Here is a 22,832-nt window from a genome sequence, read left to right on the forward strand (position 1 = left end):
TATATATATATATATATATATATATATATATATATATATATATATATATATATTTGAATATTTGAATATGGAATGATTAAAAAACATTTTTTTTATAAGACTACAGGAACTTAGAACGTAAAAAAACCCACCTTGATATAATCCTTATAACGTATATAAATGTAAATTGTTCCTGATTTAAAGAATTATTTAAAATAAATTAGTAAATTATAACTGTAGAATTGAGTGATATTTATTTGCATAGACCTACAGTATTATTATTATTATTACTACTACTACTACTACTACTACTAATACATTTAGTATTTTAGTATAATACAGTATTTCATCTTCCTTTTTTGTTTTTATTTGTTGCTCAGTATTACACTTTATTAAATAAAACATGAACATATTAAATAAAACAATAAAGAAAGAAATAAAGGGATAGATAGATAGATAGATAGATAGATAGATAGATAGATAGATAGATAGATAATTTTATTTATTTATTTATTTATCATTTTATACGGTCTGTAGAGCACTTCCTGGTTGGTGAGGGGGCGGGGCGCTCACGAATTTACGTGTACGTTCGAGGGGGAGCTTAACCTCCGTCGCTATAGTAACCAGGAAGGTAACGTAAACGCGTCCGAGGTGTCGTGACTCGTAAGCGCGAACCCGGAGCGGACGGAGTCGGAGCTTTTTTTCCCTCTCCCCCGTGGAGCTCTTGAATAAAATAAAATTTAAAGAAGAAAATCGCAGTCGGAGTTTAAATTCGGGAGACAAAAGTGTTTTTTTTACTCGGCCAGAGGAATAAAACAGGATTTCCGCTGTGAGGCGCGAACCGGTTGAAGCGCAGGGAAGGACCGAGGCGATGAGAGACGGAGCGGAGTCGGTGAATCGGTTGCGGAGTCGTTTGGTGTGTATGTGGGATTGATTTCACTTTGTTATCCGTTTATTATTGTGTACTTAGAAATATAAAAACATAAATTCAATGTGTATAGGTGTAGATATTGGCCTGAGCGCGAGAACTCTTAATACTGCGACGTTTATGTTAACTTTTTGTTATTGAGTGTAATGTGAGTTAGCCAGTATGCTAATAAGGCTGCTCAGGATTAATATATAATTCTTAAAACACACACACACACACACACACATATATATATAATATAATATAAATCCTATTATTGCATCATTTGCACTTTAACTAACCAATGATTATCTGAAAATGATTTTTTTTATTTCAATACTTAATAATAATAATAATAATAATAATAATAATAATAATAATTTACATATAGTGCATAACTAGTATTCATGATTAAAAATAACAATTTAACTGTCAAGTCAAGCTAAATGTAAATGTAGCTTATTTATTATAGAACTAAATAACGAAGTAAATAATACATTTCCTGCGATGGATTGGCACCCTGTCCAGGGTGTACCCCGCCTTGTGCCCAATGCTCCCTGGGATAGGCTCCAGGTTCCCCGTAACCCTGAAGGAAGGATAAGCGGTATAGAAGATGGATGGATGGATGGATGGATGGATAATACATTTCCTTATCCTGTCCTGAATATTTGAACACTGTACCTGAACTCGACTCCTTAAAACCGACTCCAAAAGTTTTTCCTCCAAAAACTTTTTTATTTTTTTTTATCTGATGTAAAATGGAAGTATGTATAGTAGGATGTTAAATGCCGCACAGACGTGGTTTCTCGTAGACTTTCGCAGGGCAAAGAATCCATTGTGAATCTGTTGCGTAAATATTTGAGTTATTTGAGTGAATTGAATCGTTTGAGTCACTGATTTGTTTAGTGGAATTTTGCTCAAAAATCGATATGTAGCTCGAGGAAGCCGAGGAGCAGCAGCGGGTTTGTGGGTTGAAATGGCAATGGGGTCTGGAGATAAACTACGCTGAAATACTTGTTTTTGTCGTAAACTGCGTTCAAGTACTTACTGTTTTCTCATAAACTACATTTAAATCATTGTTTTTTGTCGTAAACTGCATTTAAATACTTGTTTTTGTCGGAAACTGCGTTTAAATACTTGTTTTTGTTGTAAACTACGTTTAAATAGTTAGTTTTTTGTTGTAAACTATGTTTAAGTACTTCGTTTTTGTCATAAACTGTTTAAATAGTTAGTTTTTTGTCGTAAACTACGTTTAAATCATTGTTTTTGTCATAAACTACGTTTAAATCATTGTTTTTTGTCATAAACTGCGTTTAAATCATTGTTTTTTGTCATAAACTGCGTTTAAATCATTGTTTTTTGTCATAAACTGCGTTTAAATCATTGTTTTTGTCATAAACTATGTTTAAATCATTGTTTTTTGTCATAAACTGCGTTTAAATCATTGTTTTTTGTCATAAACTACGTTTAAATCATTGTTTTTGTCATAAACTACGTTTAAATCATTGTTTTTGTCATAAACTACGTTTAAATCATTGTTTTTGTCATAAACTGCGTTTAAATCATTGTTTTTTGTCATAAACTGCGTTTAAATCATTGTTTTTGTCATAAACTGTGTTTAAATACTTTGTTTTTGTTGTAAACTTCATTTAAGTACTTTGTTTTTTGTCGTAAACTATGTTTAAATGCTTATATTTGTAAACACACACCAAAAACAGCGTTACAGTTCATTCACAACAATAACTTGAGTCTGATTTTATGAACCACAACCTGGCGAGGAGGATTTTATGAAAACAGAGAAGAGTACTTTCTTACTTCCCCTGCTGCGTTAGTTACTTAGTTAGTTAGTTAGTTCGATAGCATGGCGTGATACACGTACACACCTTTCACCGCTTGTTTGCATAAGCAGCGCCTGTCAGCGTACCGAACATTTACATTCCTTCATTTGGCTTTCAGATCCATGGTGACTCACAAGTGAACTCTATGAGCGAGGGGAAAAAAAGTTTTGTCTAAAAATTTACAAAAAAACATGGCGTCTGCTGAACTGTTTAAACATCAAAATATAACTACTGTTCTAATATTATACCAAAAAAACTACAAAAAAAAAAGCGAAACTGAGGTTGTACATTTTATCAAAAGTTTGAGTAGCTAAACTCTCATTAAACTCTTCGCTGCTCTCTGTAGTTAGCTAGGGTTTGGCTAGCTCACTAAGCTGCTTTCAGGTTACGTTTAGATTCAGTAGAAGGGGTATGGTGTACCTCGAAGCCTATTGGCTGTTGTCCGAGTTTCAAATGGAAACGCGTCGTCATACGGCATCGACTTGACGTTTAATTAAGGACCTTTTGCTCGTGACATTTAATCTCGCACTGGTTCTTCTTTAATGAAAACAGACCTTTGCACACACATTTTACCGTGAAGTGCATTATGTTGGTCAGTGCTTAATGTTTTTATTTCACGCAGAATAAAATCACACACGGAGGATGAATTAGCATGAGGTTTTTGTTTTGTTTTAAAATTTGCACATGCTCGATCAGAAAATGTTTGTTCTAGTCGTGAGTCGCGCAGGGAAACGTTGGCTTGTTTGCTCGGAGTCAGAACGACACTTTAATGAAAAACAAAGCATCTGCCGGGACGAAGGTAGCAATTAGGCCTCATCTCGGTGCCGTGCAAAGTTCTCTCGCAGAAAAAATGCGACGCCCCCATACAGAGTGATGAAAAAATAATGAAAGCTATGAACTTCTCTTCTCCAGTCCTTATTAATGAAGAAATTATGCTAATACGGGCGCTACTTTTTTTTTCCGCTGCTAGCTCAAGCTAAACGACAAAAAAAAAGGCGCGTTCGCTAACTAATCTGTTTATTGTTGCTGCATTCCTTGTCAGCTCTTGTAGGTTCTTATACATTCCATTGAGCGTAAGTTAAAAAGGAGGTCGTGGTACAAGATGCTGATGATGTATAAGGAATAGAACACTTGGTTTTGTGCTGTTATAGGAAAATAATCAATGACGAGGTGGGGTGGTGAAGCAGCGTTATCGTTCCCAGTCTGAAATGGATTATTTTCCGAGAACAGCACATCCTGAAGTGATGTGAAGTGTTTTATTGCCTGTATACCGCTGCAAGTTGCGAATTTTATCGTACGATGCGTCATACGTTTTATCCGTTTGTAATCACCAAAAGGTTGGACCAGTAATTGGCAGGATTATTCTTGGACTCAGGTGTAGCGCAGGGACTCTATAGTTGCCCCGTGACATTTTAAATTTTTTTTCGTAGGCATGTTACATCGCATTTGGAGGTTTGATTTACAATGGGTCGTCTTCACTAACACAACATTACGTGTCATGCCGCACAAGCAACGTCAGTGCTTGGACCCGCCAGTCGCTGCTCGCATGCATTCGTTGAACATTCGGTAAAAAAAAGTTATCACTTACGTTCCAGCAGCTATAAACACTTGGTCCGTCACTAACCTCTCTTTTTTTTTTTCCTCGCTGTCTTGAAGTTAATAAAAGAAAAAAAAGAAGCTTAACACCACAATCAGTCCTGAAGAGTTTCCTGTGGTGGAAAACCTACACACACTGGAGAAAAACCCATACACATTGTAGATTTACCTTGTAGGAATCTACATTTAGTTACCAGGATCTGAGGGATGCAGTAACGTCGATCGTGATTGGCTGCAGACTTTTTAGTAGAAATGATGCCACACGTCTTTTTTTATTTTTATATATATATATATATATATATATATATATATATATATATATATATATCTGTTTATAATTATGTTTAACGTTGTTCATCCCTGTGCTATCGTGGAACCATTTCAGAATATCGGAACTTAATAAAGTCATTTGTAGCTACGACTGGCCAATCCGTATTGAAAATTCACCAGTTACGATGATAGCTATACGACGTCCACGTATACCATAAGTCCTGCTTGTAGTAGGTTTTATGAGGACTTGAGTTGCGCACTCGCTGTAACGTAACGGACGTCGAACGTTTACCACTCGGTTCTCGGCTTAATTACTCCGGGCACCAGGAAGAGAGAGCGTGTATGCTGCTTGATTGTTGTCCCAGCAGCATAATGCTTCTGTGATCAAACATTATCGAGCGGAGCACTCGATAACCTCAGCAGCCACGTTTTTTTTTTTCTTTTCCAGGTCTACAGTCTTCATCCACTTAAAAAGGTTGTACATGTTCTTCCTGCGTGGGTTTTTTTTACTCTAGTTCTCCAAGTTATTACGCTCGTCTCTCCAAGTCGTTCTGTCTTTATCGTACTAAACCTGACTCGCCGGCGAGGGCTGCAGCGCGCCGTCTGGACTCCTCGAAGCCTAGGAGCGTTGGGTTCGGGCTTTGTGCCCAGTTTTCATCTGGAGTGTTGATGAAACCAGAGCTTGATGAGTCATCTCTCACCATCTGCCGGCGCTCTTAAACACACCAGATACGGCTTAGTTTTCTCTTCCCTGCCTACGTGCGTATGTAAGCGAAGTTTTTCTATATATATAATGTCTTTTTTTTTTCTTTCCCTTGAGGAAAGTGGTTACTCTTTTTGTGTGCGTAAATTCACGAGGGTTTTATTGCACTTTCTTTTCCAGCTCATAAACCTCAGCGAGAGAGAAAGAGCAGCAGTGCGCCGCGGTACGTTTTGTCTGTTGCATTGTTCCGGTGATTAATGTCATTCCTGACTAACCCAGCACACCTACTCGTAAAAGTCTTTTCTTTTTTTTTTCTTAAATCTAATAACAACAGCTTCTCAGTATGCGGCATAAAGCCTCATTCATAACCACCTGGGAGTTGGTCATGTGACCAGCATCGGCATTACCGCTTTTAATTATTACCTAATAAATCCGACGTACGATTTCGGGTTCCCGTTCGCGCCCGACGAGTCGAACCTGACGCCATATTGCGCTGCTGTAGCTTCAAGTCTCACCGTCTCGTTTTGAGATGCTTTTCTGCTCACCACAGCTGTGACGAGCGGTTATTTGAACTAGACTTCTTCACCTCGCATCATCCTCTAGCCTCTCTCATCCACAAGGCAGAACTGCCACTCGCTGAACGTTATTATTATCATTGTTTATTTATTTTTATTTATTTATTTATTTTCCCCCCGCACCATTCTAAATCACCATCCCAGTAGGACTAAATTGTTCAACGTGGACGTAAGGTCTTTAGATTAGAAGTTAGAATACTGACGCAATCCCTAAGCCTGCCGTGTGTCACCTGCCTGAACGATCTGATTTTGTTCTCCTCGGTCATTACGTATTTATTTTCCGCCACGGCTGCCAGCGTGCGCTTTTATCGAACCTCCCTTTAAAAGGCTTACGTCTTCGTGATGTGGGAATTCGAAGCAGTGTGAAAAGAGATAACCGATGACTCGGAGCGGTAATGAAAGCAATTAGAACATCGCTCGTTTCGCCAGAGCGTGCAAAGGACTAATTTGTAGACGATGTATAGCGTCTTTGCGGATCGCGTTAACGGTTACGGACGGAAGACAAAAAGCGTTCCCTGTCATTTTTTAAAGTAATTAAATTCCCTCATCGCCCGAAGGACAAGGATGAGATACGTACACCATTGTCCGGTCTTATCAAAATTGGTCCTGGCACACGTCCGCTTTCTTTTCTTTTCTTTTCTTTTCTTTTTTTATCTCCCTGATTATGCTTTGCAATTAAATTTAATATCGAAGGATCATACGAAAAAGATTCGCCTGCTCTCGGTGCACGTTGACTCAGCTGAATCAGACGTAGATGAAAAAGGCGGAAGGATAAAAAAAATATATATATTTTTTAAAAACTCCACTGTGCTTTTAAAAAGTTTTAAGGAGAAACTCTTGAAACTTTTTGAGTCGGAGTCTTTGCTTGATTCGTCACACTTTCAGAGAGTCGTACGATGATGTAATATCGTTACTGCGATATTAACATTGCTATGAGGCCTTATGAGTAAAAATATCTCTGAAGGTATAGTTCTCCGTGATGATGGATAGATCACGATTCTCCGGGGCGTTTCTATGATACGGGATAAAATACAACAATAACAAATTTAACATAAAAGATTTTATTCTTTACTCTTCCACATAAGCATTTGCATGGATTGGGCCTTAAAGCGCACGTATTATGGTTTTGAAACGTGCCTAATTTTGTTTTAAATATCTCATACGATAGATTTACGCACATCCGAGGTCAAAAACACTTTTTAATGCGCTCATAATTTAAATTGCAGAGTTACCTTTTCCCCCCAGTGTCACAAACGACTCGCTAAATGATCCGTTCGAAAGGATTCGTTCTGAGCTCCTCCTTTCAGAGAGCATACTCTGCTCTGGGGCTGCAACTAATGATTATTTTCATAATTGATTAGTTGGCCGATTATTTTTCCGATTAATCGGATGGGGAGGGAGCGAACTTTCAGTACAAACTTAAGACTAAAATTTAAAACTTTACACAACTGTTTGTCCAAAACAGAAAAGAACCCCATACACACACACACACACACACAAATACATTTAAAATTATATATATATATATATATATATATATATATATATATATATATATATATATATATACACACACACATATATATATATATATATATATATATATATATATATATATATATATCTTTTACTTTACTATATAATATATATATAGTAAAGTGTATATTATAGTATATTACAGTATTTCTGCATTATTTTTTTTATGGATGCACAAAAAGCACTGAATTAAACTACAGTCCTAAATTAATAATAAAAAGTCCCATCCACTTCCCCTTATGGTTTCTGTTACTCACTGCTTTTGCTTTTAGGAATATTGTTTTACTTTTGATCATAATGTTTTAATTAGACATTACAGAGCTTACTCGCGCTCCCACTGTTTATCACCACGTCTACACTCCTTTTGAGAGTCAGTAACTCAGTTTGTTGCGAGTTTTTTGGATTTTTGAAACTTTGCAGACGTTTTTACATTCACGAACAGCTCTATAACACACTACGTGAAAGGTAATATTTGAAAAACCATAATAGGCGCGCTTTAAGACGGATGTAGTGTGATTTCCTCGTAACAGGCCGCGTCTTGTTCTTGCGTAGACACCCGTTCCTTTAAGTAATAAGATCTTAAAGCAGCCCCGGTAAGGTCTTCCTACATATCTGTGAATTGTTTAGTGTAAAGCAAGATTTCTGTTCTTTTCAAGGTAAAGGCGACTCCTGAGAAGGATGCCCAATGCTAAAGTGTGAATTAAATCTTGAGCACCAGACATGTGGACAGAGGTTCTTGAGGCTAATGGTGTGACTCAGAGGCCTCGCTGCCAACATGGATCATAATAGGTGACGAAAGCTGATGATGGAGCACGTAACGGCAAGAAGTTTGGGACGGTGGCACTGAGGGAGACTGAACCGAACCGATCCTCCTCGTGCCACTCCTAGTCAGCATGTTGCGCTTGCTTTCACTGAAGCTCGCCCGTGTGTACCGGTGCATCAAGTTCCTTTTCATTGTGGCCCTGTTTGTCGTCTTGCTCATGAACACCCACAACTTGCTCGCCTCCTTCCAGAGGAACGAGCTCACCGACCGCCGCTTCATCGGCCTTAACAAATGCCCGGCCTGCTTCGGGACCAGCTGGTGTCGCAAGTTCACGAACGGCCAGGTGACCTTCGAGACGTGGGGGCGGCTACGCTTTCTGGACTTCTTTAACGTGAAAAACGTCTACTTTGCTCAATACGGCGAGCCCAGGGAAGGCACGCGGCGGGTGGTGCTCAAACGCTTGGGCTCCAATGCAGAACTTGCCGAGATCGATCAGAAGATCTGCAAGAGGGCGACGGGAAGACCTCGCTGCGACCTCGTCCAATCCATGTACAAAACAGAGTTCGCTCGGCTCAACGGGGACGTGAGGTTGCTGACACCCGACGTGGTGGAGGGCTGGTCGGACATGGTGCACTGCCCCTCCCAAAGACTCCTAGATAGGGTTGTCAGGAGGTATGCTGAGACCAAAGACTCTGGAAGCTTCCTCTTGAAGAATCTAAAGGATACTGAGAGGATGGAGCTACTGATGACTCTTGCATTCAACCCGGAGCCCTTGGTGCTACAGGTATGTCCATTCTTAAATTTTTTTGCCGTTTTGCTTGTGCTGGTTTTCTTATCTTCAGTGTTTTCCTATAGGTTAAAAACATGCACTTGGGTTGGAAGAGGCAGGTGGTGCGATTGTGTCTTAGTATCCCTGGCATCCAAAGCAAGCAGGTTTCATGTCTGGGGTTTTAGTGTTTTTATTCGTAGGTTCAACTATCAGAGAAAGAAAATAGACACTACTTCCTACATACGGTTTTTATATGGTACGTATGTTTCTTTGTAATTGCTTCATGGTGATGTGACACACCTATAACGGGGCTACCGAAACCCGAATGCACTACTCCAGAGGTCACTAACCCTCTGAGATCTACCTTCCTGCAGGTTTCATCTCCAACCAAGATCTTAACACACCTGTTTTCGTTGATCAGGAACTTCTTAATGCAATGCGTAGATGGTCAGGTGGGCACCATTACGGTTGGAGCTCAAGTCTTCAGGATGGTAAGAGCTCCAGGAACAGGGTTGATGACTGCTGCATTACATAGATCAGCGGAGGCTAAATTAAAATCCAGCACTACGCTGGAATACAATTCTGATTTATAAATTGATTATACCAAAAATGAACTGTGATGATGATGATGTTTTTTTTTACTGCTTACGAATATCGTCCGAGTCGTCCAAAATGTTCTTACACAGTGAGTTTGTTTGGTAAAACTTGATTTCTTATCCAAATCCTTCTCTTCTTTCTTGGTTCTGGAATCGGTTAATACATTTCGAGCTTGTCAAACGGACGTTATTAACATCCTACATAACTCCTCACGTGTCCTGACGGGTAGACGAGGCCCTCTGTAGCACGTGATTACCCGTACTGTCTAGTAATCGTAAACACATGCCATTGACGCATACTGGTAGCCACTAAAAACGGATCGTAAGCCTGTTGAGAAGTTTGTCCTTTTGATCCCTCAGGTGGAGAAAACGTTCTCCTTTCGTAGACGTCCTCGATGACGTCTCATGCATGACTCTTATTTATTTATTTATTTATTTATATTTTTTTAAAATCGTCTGCCAGCCTAATAAAAGCGAGGCTCCTTGAAGCTGAAATAAACCCGCCCTGCAGATTCGCCGGGTTCTACAGGCGGGCGCAGGAATCAAACAGTTTGTCACCTTGTCACCGCTTCCATATTAAGTTGTCAGTTTTCGACGTTGACGTACGGCGGTATGGCCACCTCCCATTTTTCCTACCGCAGGAGCCGCGCGCTGCTCGTTTCCAGCCTTCGCGGCCGGGATATTTTTAGCCGAGCGGTCGGAAAACAATTTGCTGCCCTGCATTAGCAGAGAAGGTTGGAGCGAAAGGGGCCAGGGGCTGGGGCAGTTTTACTCTCAGGAACACACACACGTGTGAGCGTGTGTGTGTGTGTGTGTGTGTGTGTGTGTGTGAGTGTGTGGGGAACTGGAGAATTATATTCTTGTAGCCAGAACGACGTTTTGTGCTGTGGTGAGAGGGGGGGGAGAGAAGAAAAGCTTCCGGGGGTTGAGTACATTACTCCTTGCTCAGTTGAGAACGTGGCCCATCTGCTCAGCGAGGCTGAGAATAGCACAGGCAGCACCTCAAGGGTCACGTCTATGGAGGTATTAATCTAGCACGCCTCGCATCCTTCACCTGGCAATGAGGTCATTATGAGGTTGCGATGCCTCCAGGCACCTTCCTAAACACTCCCAAAATTGACAGGAGACCTGCGGCGTTCCCTACAACTGTTTGTGTTAACGAGGGTGAATTCAGCACGGCTATTTTTATTTTATTTTTTTCGGCTCGTTGTCGTGGAGCCCAAACACCACCGTGGGGCAGTGAGTGTACCGAAGCGTGCAAGAGAAAAACAAGTGGAAAAAAAAGGGTTTTTTTTCCACCCAGCAGAAGATGTGATGCCAAAATATTCCGTATTATAAAAAGAAGCTCGTTGGGAAAGTAAGTGGTGTTTGGGGATGGTCTGGCGTTTTTTTTTTTGTTTGTTTGTTTGTCTTTTAAATTTGACTTTCCAACGATTACAGTTTTTATTAATCAAGCAACACCATGTCCGACTTTTTATCCATTTCTAGTCGCGTTTAATGTTGTGGCGCGTCCACGAAACGGTTAGTTCCTGTCATCGCTTAAAAATAAAAAGCTGTTAAAGGTGCTTTAGGGAAGATTTGTCAAAAGGTGTCAGGATTAGGTAGAAAAACGACCCTTCGAGCGCGCCCCCCGTTCCCGCCCACCCACGCACGCAAAGCTCCGTCCACAGAACCTACAGTTGTTCAAATGGAGTCGGTGTTCGAAATCACCAGAATCATTGGAAAACTACTCGAACTGGCGAAATTGTTATGCGCAATGTCTTTCGCAGTGATGTTTGTCGGTAAACAGGACTCGCGTTCGACGCACGTGACGTCACAAGACACGTCTTGGCCCGAAGCTCCTCCGAATACCGCTATCGCAAAATGGTGGAATCCTGGATAAAGGACTGGGACTGGACTGCGTAAAAGTCGTGCTACTCTAAAGATGCAAAAATTCTCTGTGGAATTATTTATATGAGGATGTTCGGTCGCTGGCTTTTTTTTTTTCTTTGTAATAAGCGCTTAAATAAGGCATTCGAACAATTCGCCGCTTTATACATATCAGTTCAGGAGCAACGGCGGTAATTCTGCGTCCAGCTTCATCGCCATCACCAATAATAAATGACACCATCTTGGAAAAGTGCTGCCCGTGTTTGTTTGTTTGTTTGTTTATTTATTAATGCTCGCAGGAGAATTATCTGGCTGCGCCAGGCGCTTGCCCATTTCAGACCGGAGTGAAGGTATAAAAAGACTGACAAAACGCCCATCCAAACACAAACAAGCATTCTGGACTATAAAATACATTTCCTGAAGGAGTTTTCTCAGCCACGTGCGCTAAGTCCATGGTGGAAACGGCTATATTTATTCTCATTCTACATATTTTCCCCAAGTCATTTGTTCTAGTAAATCGCCTCTTGCACCTTTAACCATCATTCCCTCCCCAGCCTCTGGATTTCGCCCACCGAACCAGCTCCATAATCGAGTTTCAGAGATTCTGAGATGCAGAGTCCGAACGAGGAGCTTTTCGACGAGGTTTTCCTCCATTACAAGCGTAACGTATAAACCTGGCCAGCTTCCTTTCTGAAAATGACGGGGGTTTTTTGTGTCTGTTTTTTTCTTTTTTTTTTTTTTAAATACTGTTCAAAATTCAATGTCGTTTTGAAGGTCACGCTAATCACAGCTTGTCGAGTTGAGCGAGGCTCGACGGCGTAGGATGCGTTTTCTATTATTTATTTATTATTGCGCTGAGTGAGAGTGCCAGATGAGTGACTCTCGCGTGCTTAATGCAGAAACCGTGCATAACTTTTCTTTTGCCAGTTTCCTGCCAAATGCAGCACTTGTTTCTCCAAAGGTCTGCTGAAAATAACTTATTTCTATCCATTTGGCAGCTGTTTTTATTCCAAACTGCATTGTAAACCAGCCATACGTTTATAGACTATAGCCTAAACTTCTGCACTCGATTCTATAAGCTGAATTCAAGTCTTTTACTGTACTGTACTGAGCTGCTTTTCCTTGACATGATGCATTTGGTGAATTTTTGTGAGTTCACACTCTGCCGCACGCGCGCGCGTGTGTGTGTGTGCGTGTGTGCGTGTGTGCGTGACCTGTTGAACTGGAAGGATCTCACCTCGGTTTCTCACACCAGATGTGTTTGACATTTTGTTAGCGTGCATTGTTCTGCACTCGCACGCACGTGCTCTCGTCCTTGCTCCGTCAGTGTCAAATAAGCATCTGAAATATTTCACGCACGCCACGTGACTTGTTCTGTTCCCGGCCGTCCTGTATTTCCTCAGTCGGGATAAAGACGGTGTTCGGGAAAAGCGGCCATCTTGAATCTGAGCCAGGATACCTGGACACTGGCCACGTTTGCAGATTAGACACAGTAGTTTTGGCTTTTCATTTTTTATGGAACAGCACAAGAGTAAAATAGCGTTTAGACGTAATTCATGGTGGAATTTCACCTTGCTATCAGGTGGGCGGTTCTAAAGGGAACATAGTGGTTAAGTGAACAGCTAACATTATCTAGCTAGTTATTTTTTTGGCAAGTTATAAGACAAAATTCTGCTGTAACTGCTACTTATTGATTTTAGTAGATTTGAACAACTACTTAATAATAACCTTTTTGTATTTTTTTTTCTTTAAACCACTACTTGATAATAAACAAACAATATTTTTTTTTATAAATTGGTACTTAATAATTAGTATTTTGCTACGTAAAAATAGTGTGTGTGTGTGTGTGTATGTGTGTATATATGTATATATATGTATGTGTATATGGGTGTGTGTTTGCGTGTGTGTGTGTGTGTGTATATATATATATTATATATATATATATTTTTTTTTTTAAAAGGCTACTTTATTAAGAACATTTATTTCTTTTTCTTTTTTTTTACACAAATACTTCATAATAAACCTTTAAAAAACTTTCTATGTAAAGATAAACATTTTGTATTTTTATTAAAAGCGACTTATTAATAAACATTTATTATTATTCTATTGTTTAAATTTGACACTTATATGACTTAATTACTCAATAACAAGCACTTTAAATTTTTTTTAAAAAAACCAACAATGTTTAAACATTGTGTTAGTAATTTTACCTGATATTTTGTCATTTTTAAACTAATGCTTAGTAAGAAATATTTCATTTAAAAGAAACTACTATGATGTAAGCATGTTGTGAAAAACTGGTAATTTTATTTATCTTTTTAAATTTTTTTAAACTGCTACTTAAAAATGTAATTAATAATAATAAATATTTTGAATTATTTGATTTACAAAATTGCTGAATAATGAACGTTGTTAATTTAAAAAAATAAAATAAAAAAAAGCTACTTAACAACAATGGAAAACTTTTTTTAAATTATTATATATTTTTATTTTTTTATTTTGACTCACAATTCCGAAATTCACAAATTTTCGCCAATTTTTTTTTTTTTCCAAGCTTCACTCTTGACATAAAGAGCTTTTTTTTCCAGTCACACAAATTTCTCTCAGGTTCTTTCAAAGTCCTGCACGAAACATTTGAGCCACACAAATGAAAGTTTAATAGTCACGCATCCATTTTTAATGATCTTGAAACGGACGAAATCTGATATTCGGAGCACTCGAGTGAAGTTTCAGAACCGGCTCCGTGGCTGCACACACGCCTTCCTGTTGTGTCTGAGAGGCTGAAAAGGAAACAAAAGAAAAAGCTGTGTGCACATTCCTTTCACAAAGCACAAAATCGTGGGAGCCTCGTAATAACGGCACACACACACACACACACACACAAATCCTGTCTCTCTTATTGTGGTGGAAGTAACATTTTTGTACAAGTGTGAACTTGTAAGTGCAGCTCTTAAAGTCCAGCTCACACAGTATTCAGTCCTGTAACAGCACTCCTGCAATGTTGTGTCTTGCCAGAGCTTCCCCTCTGACGAGGGCTGGCCGTTCGCCAAGTACCTGGGCGCGTGCGGTCGCATGGTGGCCGTGAACTACGTGGGCGAGGAGCTGTGGAGCTTCTACAACGCTCCCTGGGAGAAGCGTGTGGATTTGGCCAAGCAGCTGATGGACATTGCTGAGCAGCTCACCAACAACGACTTCGACTTCGCTCTCTACCTGCTTGACGTCAGCTTCGACAACTTCGCCGTCGGCCCGCGGGACGGAAAAGTCATCGTCGTGGACGCGGAGAACGTCATCGTGGCCGACAAGAGGCTGATCAAGCAGAGTACGTGGGCAACATTCGTTATCCAGCTGTTTTTCTTTTTTCTATCTCTTTGAACTATGGGTCTGTTTATTTATCGTCACGTTACTTATTTCATTATTTGTTTGTTTGTTTGTTTCTGTACTTTCGTTAATTTGGCTACTTTGTTATTAATTACTCACTTAGTTACTTAATTACTTAGTAACATTCTCTGTTACTTAATTACTTAACTTGGTTGTGTAGTTACTTAGTTAGCTATTTAACTAGTTACTTAATTACTCCTTACTTACTTAGATACTTATTTAATAGTCATGTATTAGTCATAAGTACACTAGTCATGTACTTACGTACTTGTGTTTTTTACGTAGATGCTTAATTATTTAGGTACTTCAGTTTTAAATATTTAGTTTCTTACTTGCTTATTTACGTATTTACTTAATTACTTAGTTACGTATTTACTTAATTACTTAGATACTTCGTTACTTAGTAACTTATTACTTAATTACTTGGATTGTTCATGATCAGTTAAATATTTACTTAATTACTTAGATACTTTGTTACTTATTTACTTAATTACTTAGAAACTTAGTTACTTGATTAACTATGTAATGAAGTATCTAATTAACAAAGTATACAAATTCTTATTTACTTAATTACTTCGACACTGTCTTGCTTAGTTACTTATTTCCTTGGTTACGTACTTAGTTACTTGCGTAGTTGCTTAATTACTTATTACTAAGTAAGTACATTATTAAGTAATGTACTTAGTCACGTATAACCTCTTTACGTACTCAGTTAATAAAATTTTTACAACTTATAATAAATAGCAAAAAAAAAAAGTATTAAATAATAAAAATGTGTCATTATAAATCAGTATCATCATAAATGAATATAAATAGCTATCAATATCCAAATATATAGATGACTATTGCACTGGGTTTAATTCATGTATTTTTTTTTTTTTTTCATTGTGTTATCAGAGAATATTTGTTGCATACACCTGTACTGATCATGTTGATGCTAGTGTTGTGGGATAAATGATAAAAGATGAACAACAGAAGCTCCCACATTTCTTCGTTAATGATGGACCTCAGCCTTCTCGCCACAGCCCGTAGCTCTTCCTCCACACAGTGAGACGTGCGTGTATTAGATTTAGTGATGTAGTAACTGATGAAGCGGCAGTTTAAATAAGAGTTGTGTGTTTAGTGCTGTGCTGCCGAGCTCAGAGCCCCAAGCTGCTGCTGCTGCTCGAAGCTGGTGATTTGGCACATGGCCCTGTGTAGCGGAGCGAGGCAGCGTGCTACTCCCAGAACACCAACTACGCTGCCAGATGGACTCTCTCTGCACGTGTGTGTGTGTGTGTGTGTGTGTGTGTGTGAATGACAGAGCGAGAGCGCATGAAACCAATGTTACATTTTCATATAACGATAATTCCCTGAACATTTTCCCTCGTGGTTTTTGAGTAGGCCTGTCACAACACTGACATTCTGCCTGAAGATTCATTGTCATACCAGAAGTAGTAATTAACTGTGCAATTGACTCTTGCTTTATTGATTCCAGATGGGACAATGAACTGTTCAGATAAAATAAGTATGAAAAGAGATTAAGATGTTACATGAACTCTAACAGACACACTGAGGACTGCAACAAATGATTATTTTCTATAATCAACTAATTTAACGATAAGGTCCAGTTACAGTGACTAATTAATCAACTCTGTTATATAATACGGCAGGGCAGCTGTGCAAGAATCTGTAACCTCTTAAATTCTTAAAGCTTACTTTTTTTTCTTTTTTTTTTTTTACAGTCGTCAGCAGGGTTTTTTTTCTATTGGTCTATTAATTTGTTATATTTATTTATTTAATTATTTACGTACTTCTTTGTGTACTTACTTATACTTGGTTATTTAGTAACTTAATTAGATACTTACTTATATTTAGTCACATCCTAAGCAACTTACTTTGGTACTTGGTTACCTATGTAAAAGTAATAACTTATTTACTTAGATACTTTCTTAATGACTTGGATGCATACTTACTTGGTTAACAGTTATTTACTTACTTAATTAATTAGATTCTTATTTAATTGGTTAATGTAGTTACTTGCCTACCAAATTACTTACTTACTTAGCTAGATTATCTTTAGTTAGTTACTTACTTACTTGGTTTATTGTTTAGTTAATTACTTAAGTAGTTCATTAGATACGTGTTTACTTTCTTAATTACTTAGTTAGTTAAATACTTAGTCACTTAATTATTTAATTACTTAGATACTTACTTGCATCCTAATTTACATACTTATTTACTTAGTAACATAAATTAACTGACTTTAAATTACATTAAATTACTTATTTAATTAATTACATACTTATTTACTTGCTTAACTTAGTTATCTACATACTAAATTACCTACTTAGTTACCTAGGTTATCTTTAGTTAGTTAGTTACTTACTTGGTTTATTGTTTAGTTAATTTCTTAATTCATTAGGTACTTGTTTACTTTCTTACTTTCTTAATTGCTTGTATACACACTTAGTTAAATACTTAGTTACTTACTCACTTAATTATTTAATTTGTAAGATATTTAATAACTTAGATACTTACTCCCATCTTAATTTACATACTTATTTATTTAGTAACATGAATTAACTTACTTTAAATTGCATTAAAATACTTACTTAATTATTTATACTTATTCATTTGGTTAACTTAGTTACTTGCATACTAAATTACCTACTTAGTTACCTAGGATATCTTTAGTTAGTTGGTTAGTTACTTACTTAATTACTTACTTGGTTTAATTAATTATTTACTTGACTCATTAGATACTTATTTACTTAATTACGTAGGTAATTAATTAATTAATTAATTGCTTAGTTACTTGCTTAATTACTTAATTTCTTAGATACTTATTACATTTTTTTTACATACTTACTCAATTACTTGCATCCAAAGTTACATACTTATTTACTTAGTAACGTAAGATAACTTCCATACTTAATTGGTTAACTTAATTACTTGGATACATACTTACTGAATGAGAATTTCCTGGATACTTACATGCTAAATTACTTACTTAGTAACCCAGGATAACTTAATTTCTTACGTATTTAAAATAAAATTTTTAAAAAATAAAAAAAATTTTAGTTACATATTTATTTGCTTACATAATTAACTTGTAACTTGTGTATTTTCTTAGATGTTTCTTTAATCACTGAGATAGTTTCCCAGTTAAATCTTAAGTTTCATGCTTATTTACTTAATTGTTAACATGAATATTAATTATTTAATTATTATATTTATAATATAATATTTATATAATTAATGTTATAATAAAACATTAATTATTTAGATACATAATTACTTGGATTCTTTGGTTAACGTACTTAGTTAATTACTTACTTAATTCATTAGATACTTATATACTTTCTTACTTAGTTACTCAGTTAATGACTTATTTACTTACTTGGTTAACTTTCTCACTTATTTACTTAATCAATGACATATTTACTGAATTACTTATGTGTCTGCATACGGAGAGATAAAAATCCACCATGCGTCGCCTTTCTTGGTGTAATAATTATTATTAAGCCTCTGAAGTCACAGTTAAGTGGGTTAATGAGGCCTTGATCTATTTCTGATTCGTTCTGATTTCTGAAGATTGGAGTGATGCAAGAATCAAGGACACACACACACACACACTCGCGTCCCAGTAGCTGTGATCTTTCCGTCACTGTGTTAACAATATTTCAGAACTCCAGTTCCACTTGACCTTCAGCCGCTACACACTTTGTCCTGAGTGGGTAGAACATGTTCTCCTGCTCGAGTTCTTACGAATACGCAGTGCTACAGAGCAGAACCACATGTGTGTGTATGTGTGCGCGCTTGGCATTGGGCTCTCTGGTTCAGCTGATAATTGGCTCCCTGAAGGGCGATAGTGAATTCATTCTCTGTAATTAGTTATTGGCATGAGATTGAGTTGTGTCAGATGACCAGGAAAGTGGATCCTCTGCTGTCAGTGTGTCCGTTTGAACAAATATGAACGATTATGAATTATCATCACTCCAGTGCCATCACCGTTCCAGCTAATCTATACAATAAAGTCTAAGTGTTCAAAAAAAACGTTTATTGCTTACAAATATTTTCACAATTTCCTCTCGGCCAAGGCGTCGTCAGTATAGGAAATCTTGTTTTCTATTGGCTTACCCTTCTAAGAAATGTGACTTCGCCGGATTATTTGCTTCCATGAACCAGATACAACACGGCATAAACGGTTACCTGAAGAGAATTTACCTTTTGCCTTCAGTGTTCTTCAGACTGAAGAGAATTTGCTTTACTTGTGGCCAGATTTTCCTCAAGTTCGGTGTGCCGGCTGGTTGTAGCTTAAGCAATTAACCAGTGTTGCAGGTGGACCCATTTCATCTGTTTATCGTGTTGAAAGTGGTTAAATGACGTATTTATTTCTATTTTGAGGAATTAAACCAACATATTGTGGGCGGGTACAAACCGAAGAAGGCTGGAGTCGCTGTTGTCTGTCTGTTTATATAATTTACGATGCTTTTCCAATATTCCAAAACATGTCTAACGCCATAGCTACCAATTATATATAAGCTAGGGATTCACCGAATGTTTGGCAACCGAAATTATTCGGCCGAAAATAGCAAAAAAAAAGCACTCTTCGGTGAAAAGGCCGAATAAATTTGACCGAACAATGACGTGTTTGATGATGTGACCAAATAGCCTAGCAACCAGAGTGAGACGCGCAAATGTCACGACCTCCACTTCCGGCAGCGCACTCGAAGAGAAGAAGGGGCGCGCGCATGCACGAGCTACGTGTGCGAGTGGTCAGCGTGCGCGAGTGGTCAGCGTGCGCATGCTCTTCGGATGTTGACAACCGTGACATTGTTTAATGTGGACACGTGCGTTTTTTTGTTTCTGTTCCGGAGTATTCTGTCACGTCACGAGATGTAAGGGAGTAGAGTATGGAAGCAGGTAAAGACGTATTTATTTAAGGGCAGGCAGACAAATCCAAATCGTAATCCAAAAAACGTAGTCAAGACAGGCAAAGGGTTGGGCGATCGGCAAACAGGCATAAACGGGGCAAAGCAGGAATCAAAGTCGCGGTCACAGAAAACAGGGTCAAAACACAAAACAAGAAACATGAACTAGTACTATGGACTGGGAGTGGAAAAACCAGCGGGGACTAAATGAACTAATCTAAAGTTAAAACTAACTAAATCTGTCAAGGAACATAATATTAACAACATATCTGACTATACTATATCCACTATAATACTCCACGAGGTGTACAGGGACGCGAGCGGTATATATCCCCAATATAATCAGCCGTATAGAACCCAATAGAACCATTTTTTGCACTCGTCAATGCACTTTTTAATGCACTTTTTGTTGTAGGCTACAGAGTGTTACATTCTTTCAGCAGTCAGTTTTAGGCCTAACATCGGCTATTCAAGGGGGGCTCAAAGATGACCACATCAAAATATTTTTATTTTACTCATTTATTTATTTAAAGTTATATTGTGCCTTGTTGGTAGCTTATGCCTGCTGGAATGAAAAAAAATGTCCAGTGTTAAATAAATATTTTGAAATTGTAGTTTTTGTAATTGATTTTTTTCTTTGAAAAGCAAGACAAAATAGTAAAAAGCACATTCTGACTATTTAATTTATGCAATGGTGAAAAGGCAAAATAAATGGAAAAAACGCGCAAAAAAAAAAACGTGTTCGATATTCAGCCTTCGGCCTTAAGCCAAGTTTTTCATTATATTCGGCTTCGGCCAAGAATTTTAATTTCGGTGCATCCCTAATATAAGCTATTATTTTTATTTCACCATCATTTACCTTTCTTGCTCTTTGTAGACAAGCCGGAGAACTATGACGTGTGGTACGAGAGCCGCTACGAAGAATGCGACAAAGAAGCCTGCCTCTCGTTCTCCAAGGACATCCTGTGCTCACGCGTCACCGTCGACCACAACTACTACGCCATCTGCCAGAACTTGCTGTCGCGCTTTGCTGCGTGGCGTGGCACCACCGGCGGCCTCCTCCACGACCCGCCCCCCGACGTGGCCCGGGACGGCCATCTTGCGGCACTACTGGACGAATGCGCCAGGCCTCAGAAACGCTTCGGCCGCTTCCAGGCAGCCAAGGAACTGCGCGAGTACCTCACACAACTAACCGAACAAGCTAGCGTTAAGAGGTAGTACACGGCGAGAGGCGGAATTTCTCCGCATCCCGCTCCCAGGACACCACTGAAACAAACTCAGCCTTGTTAAAGTAAAGCGGCAGTGCTCTGAGACGGTACATTGTTTTGGGGTTTGTTTGTTTTTTGGAGTTGCTGCCTGCTGAATGTTGTAGCTTTGACAGATGCTAATTAAAGGAGTTTTGCACATGGGCCTGGCTGAGAGCACTGGGTGAAGAGCTGCAGAAATGTGTGTGTGTGTGTGAGAGAGATGTTGCGCCGATGCTAATACAGGAGCCTTGTTAGCGGTAATGGGGGTGTGCGAGGCCCACTTGCTCTGTCTGGCCTCTGATCAGAATCCTCTAATGAGGTTTATGTTTAATTTATCGAGGCTCATGCAGAGGAACGACCCCAAAGCAGAGGCCCAGGTTCAGCCTCATTTTTGTTTTTAGCATTTGTTAGCGTGAGATGTCTCGTTATTTCACTTCAGGAGAAAACGTCACGTTGTTTATTCTTTTTTTTTATAGTTGAAATCTTACCCATCCTCACTAGGACTCATTATCAGGGCCCTACGAGTTCTCCGAAACGACGAAACAGCGGCACTAATCGTGGAAATACGCCGAATTCGATCATTCCACTCCACGTATGTGAAAAATTTTACACGAGTACAATGTTTTGTCACGTTTTTGAGCATTTCGTTTCGCATGACTTAAACGTAACGTTTAAATGACTAGCACCGGGGAATATTTTGGGAATGGGATCAGCACCGTTGACTGCAATTTAACATCGTCCGAAAGAATGAAGAAATTCAATTGCAAAATTCAAGGTTAGCTCTGTAACCTACGCGAGCTTTAAAATAACATATCCAAAAATATGTAAGATTTTAAAATTCCGACGTTTTGTTGAAAAGCTACGCAGATTTCTTAGGACCCTAGGTTAGGAAATCTTTGCAATGTATGCAAAAGAAGATACCAAAGAGATATATATATATATATATATATATATATTTTTTTTTAAATTATAATAATTATTTTTTGGGTCAAGAAAGGAAGCACAGCCTTCTCAAGTCGTTACCATGTACTCACCCACACCAACGCCGTTCCGAGTTTTACACATGGCCCGTACCATTTAAAAATATCTATATACATATATATATACGTTTACGAGGTGAATTGCACTACATGTCCGATCGTCGATTCAGAACCTTTTCAACGTGGTGTACTGTTGTCATATTTTTTGTTCGAATATTTGATTCATAACTATCAATTAGGTGTGTGATTGATATTTTTATTTATTTAATTTTTTTTTATTTCCCTCTGTTCCTGGTTCACTTCTCTCCATCGCCTCATTTCCTTCAAGGCTACTCAGTAAATGTGGTCTTACTGTGCCTTCAGTCTTTACAACTCGATAAGAACATTAAAGCATATTAAAGTAAATCTGTACGGTTCCTGCGTCTCTTCTTCCTCCACAGCTGTTGAAACCTCTCATTAGGACCGGCAGGACGATGTCCATAAGAGCAGCTCTGACTGTGACCCTTTTCAGCACCCTGTAACAGTCAGTAGGTTTTTCCACCACATGAAAGTCCTCACGACAAAACTACAAGAGTTTATACTTTTAACATGACAATCTGCATGCTTTTTTGTTGTTGTTCTTAAGTTAAAGAGAAGTTAGAAAAAAAATGATTAGGAAATGATTAGAAGCGTCATTCGTTGTTGATAAATTTTACGGTTGCAGTTAAATTGCTGTGGTACAAGAGGAATCGAACAATTCGGGATGCACGGTTATTATTGTAGGTAAATAATCAACCTCGCATCGAGCCACCTGGTCGTTGATTATTTTCCTACAACAGCATGCCTTAGGTGTTTTATTCCTTACACATTGCCAGGAGAATGTTTGGTCCACACAACTGCAGAAATGCATAACTGTGTGTCTCTATGTGTA

The 22,832-nt window shown here is 38.3% G+C and overlaps 1 protein-coding gene across 3 annotated transcripts; it reads left to right on the forward strand.

The window, feature by feature from the left end:
- The first annotated feature begins 547 nt into the window (after positions 1-547).
- dipk2aa (divergent protein kinase domain 2Aa) lies at positions 548-22,327 on the forward strand. Of its 3 annotated transcripts, XM_053628405.1 has the most exons (6): positions 548-895; positions 5,039-5,357; positions 5,474-5,516; positions 8,061-8,951; positions 14,417-14,720; positions 20,573-22,327. In XM_053628405.1, exons 4-6 carry the CDS (start codon positions 8,298-8,300, stop codon positions 20,911-20,913), a joined length of 1,299 nt encoding a protein of 432 aa, XP_053484380.1. In that variant the 5' UTR covers positions 548-895; positions 5,039-5,357; positions 5,474-5,516; positions 8,061-8,297; the 3' UTR covers positions 20,914-22,327. The 3 variants fall into 3 exon arrangements, with proteins under 3 accessions (XP_053484380.1, XP_053484379.1, XP_053484381.1); XM_053628404.1 differs by lacking the exons at positions 5,039-5,357; positions 5,474-5,516; XM_053628406.1 differs by lacking the exons at positions 5,039-5,357; positions 5,474-5,516 and having other exon boundaries at positions 8,067-8,951.
- Positions 22,328-22,832: the final 505 nt, after the last annotated feature.

This window comes from Ictalurus furcatus, chromosome 7 (assembly GCF_023375685.1).
Source record: "Ictalurus furcatus strain D&B chromosome 7, Billie_1.0, whole genome shotgun sequence".
Taxonomy (NCBI): domain Eukaryota; kingdom Metazoa; phylum Chordata; class Actinopteri; order Siluriformes; family Ictaluridae; genus Ictalurus; species Ictalurus furcatus.

Coding starts and splice junctions, on each gene's coding strand:
- dipk2aa (XM_053628405.1), top strand. CDS start 8,298: ATGTTGCGCTTGCTTTCACTGAAGCTCGCCCGTGTGTACCGGTGCATC. Junction 8,952..14,416: donor CGGAGCCCTTGGTGCTACAG/GTATGTCCATTC, acceptor GTGTCTTGCCAG/AGCTTCCCCTCTGACGAGGG. Junction 14,721..20,572: donor CAAGAGGCTGATCAAGCAGA/GTACGTGGGCAA, acceptor TGCTCTTTGTAG/ACAAGCCGGAGAACTATGAC.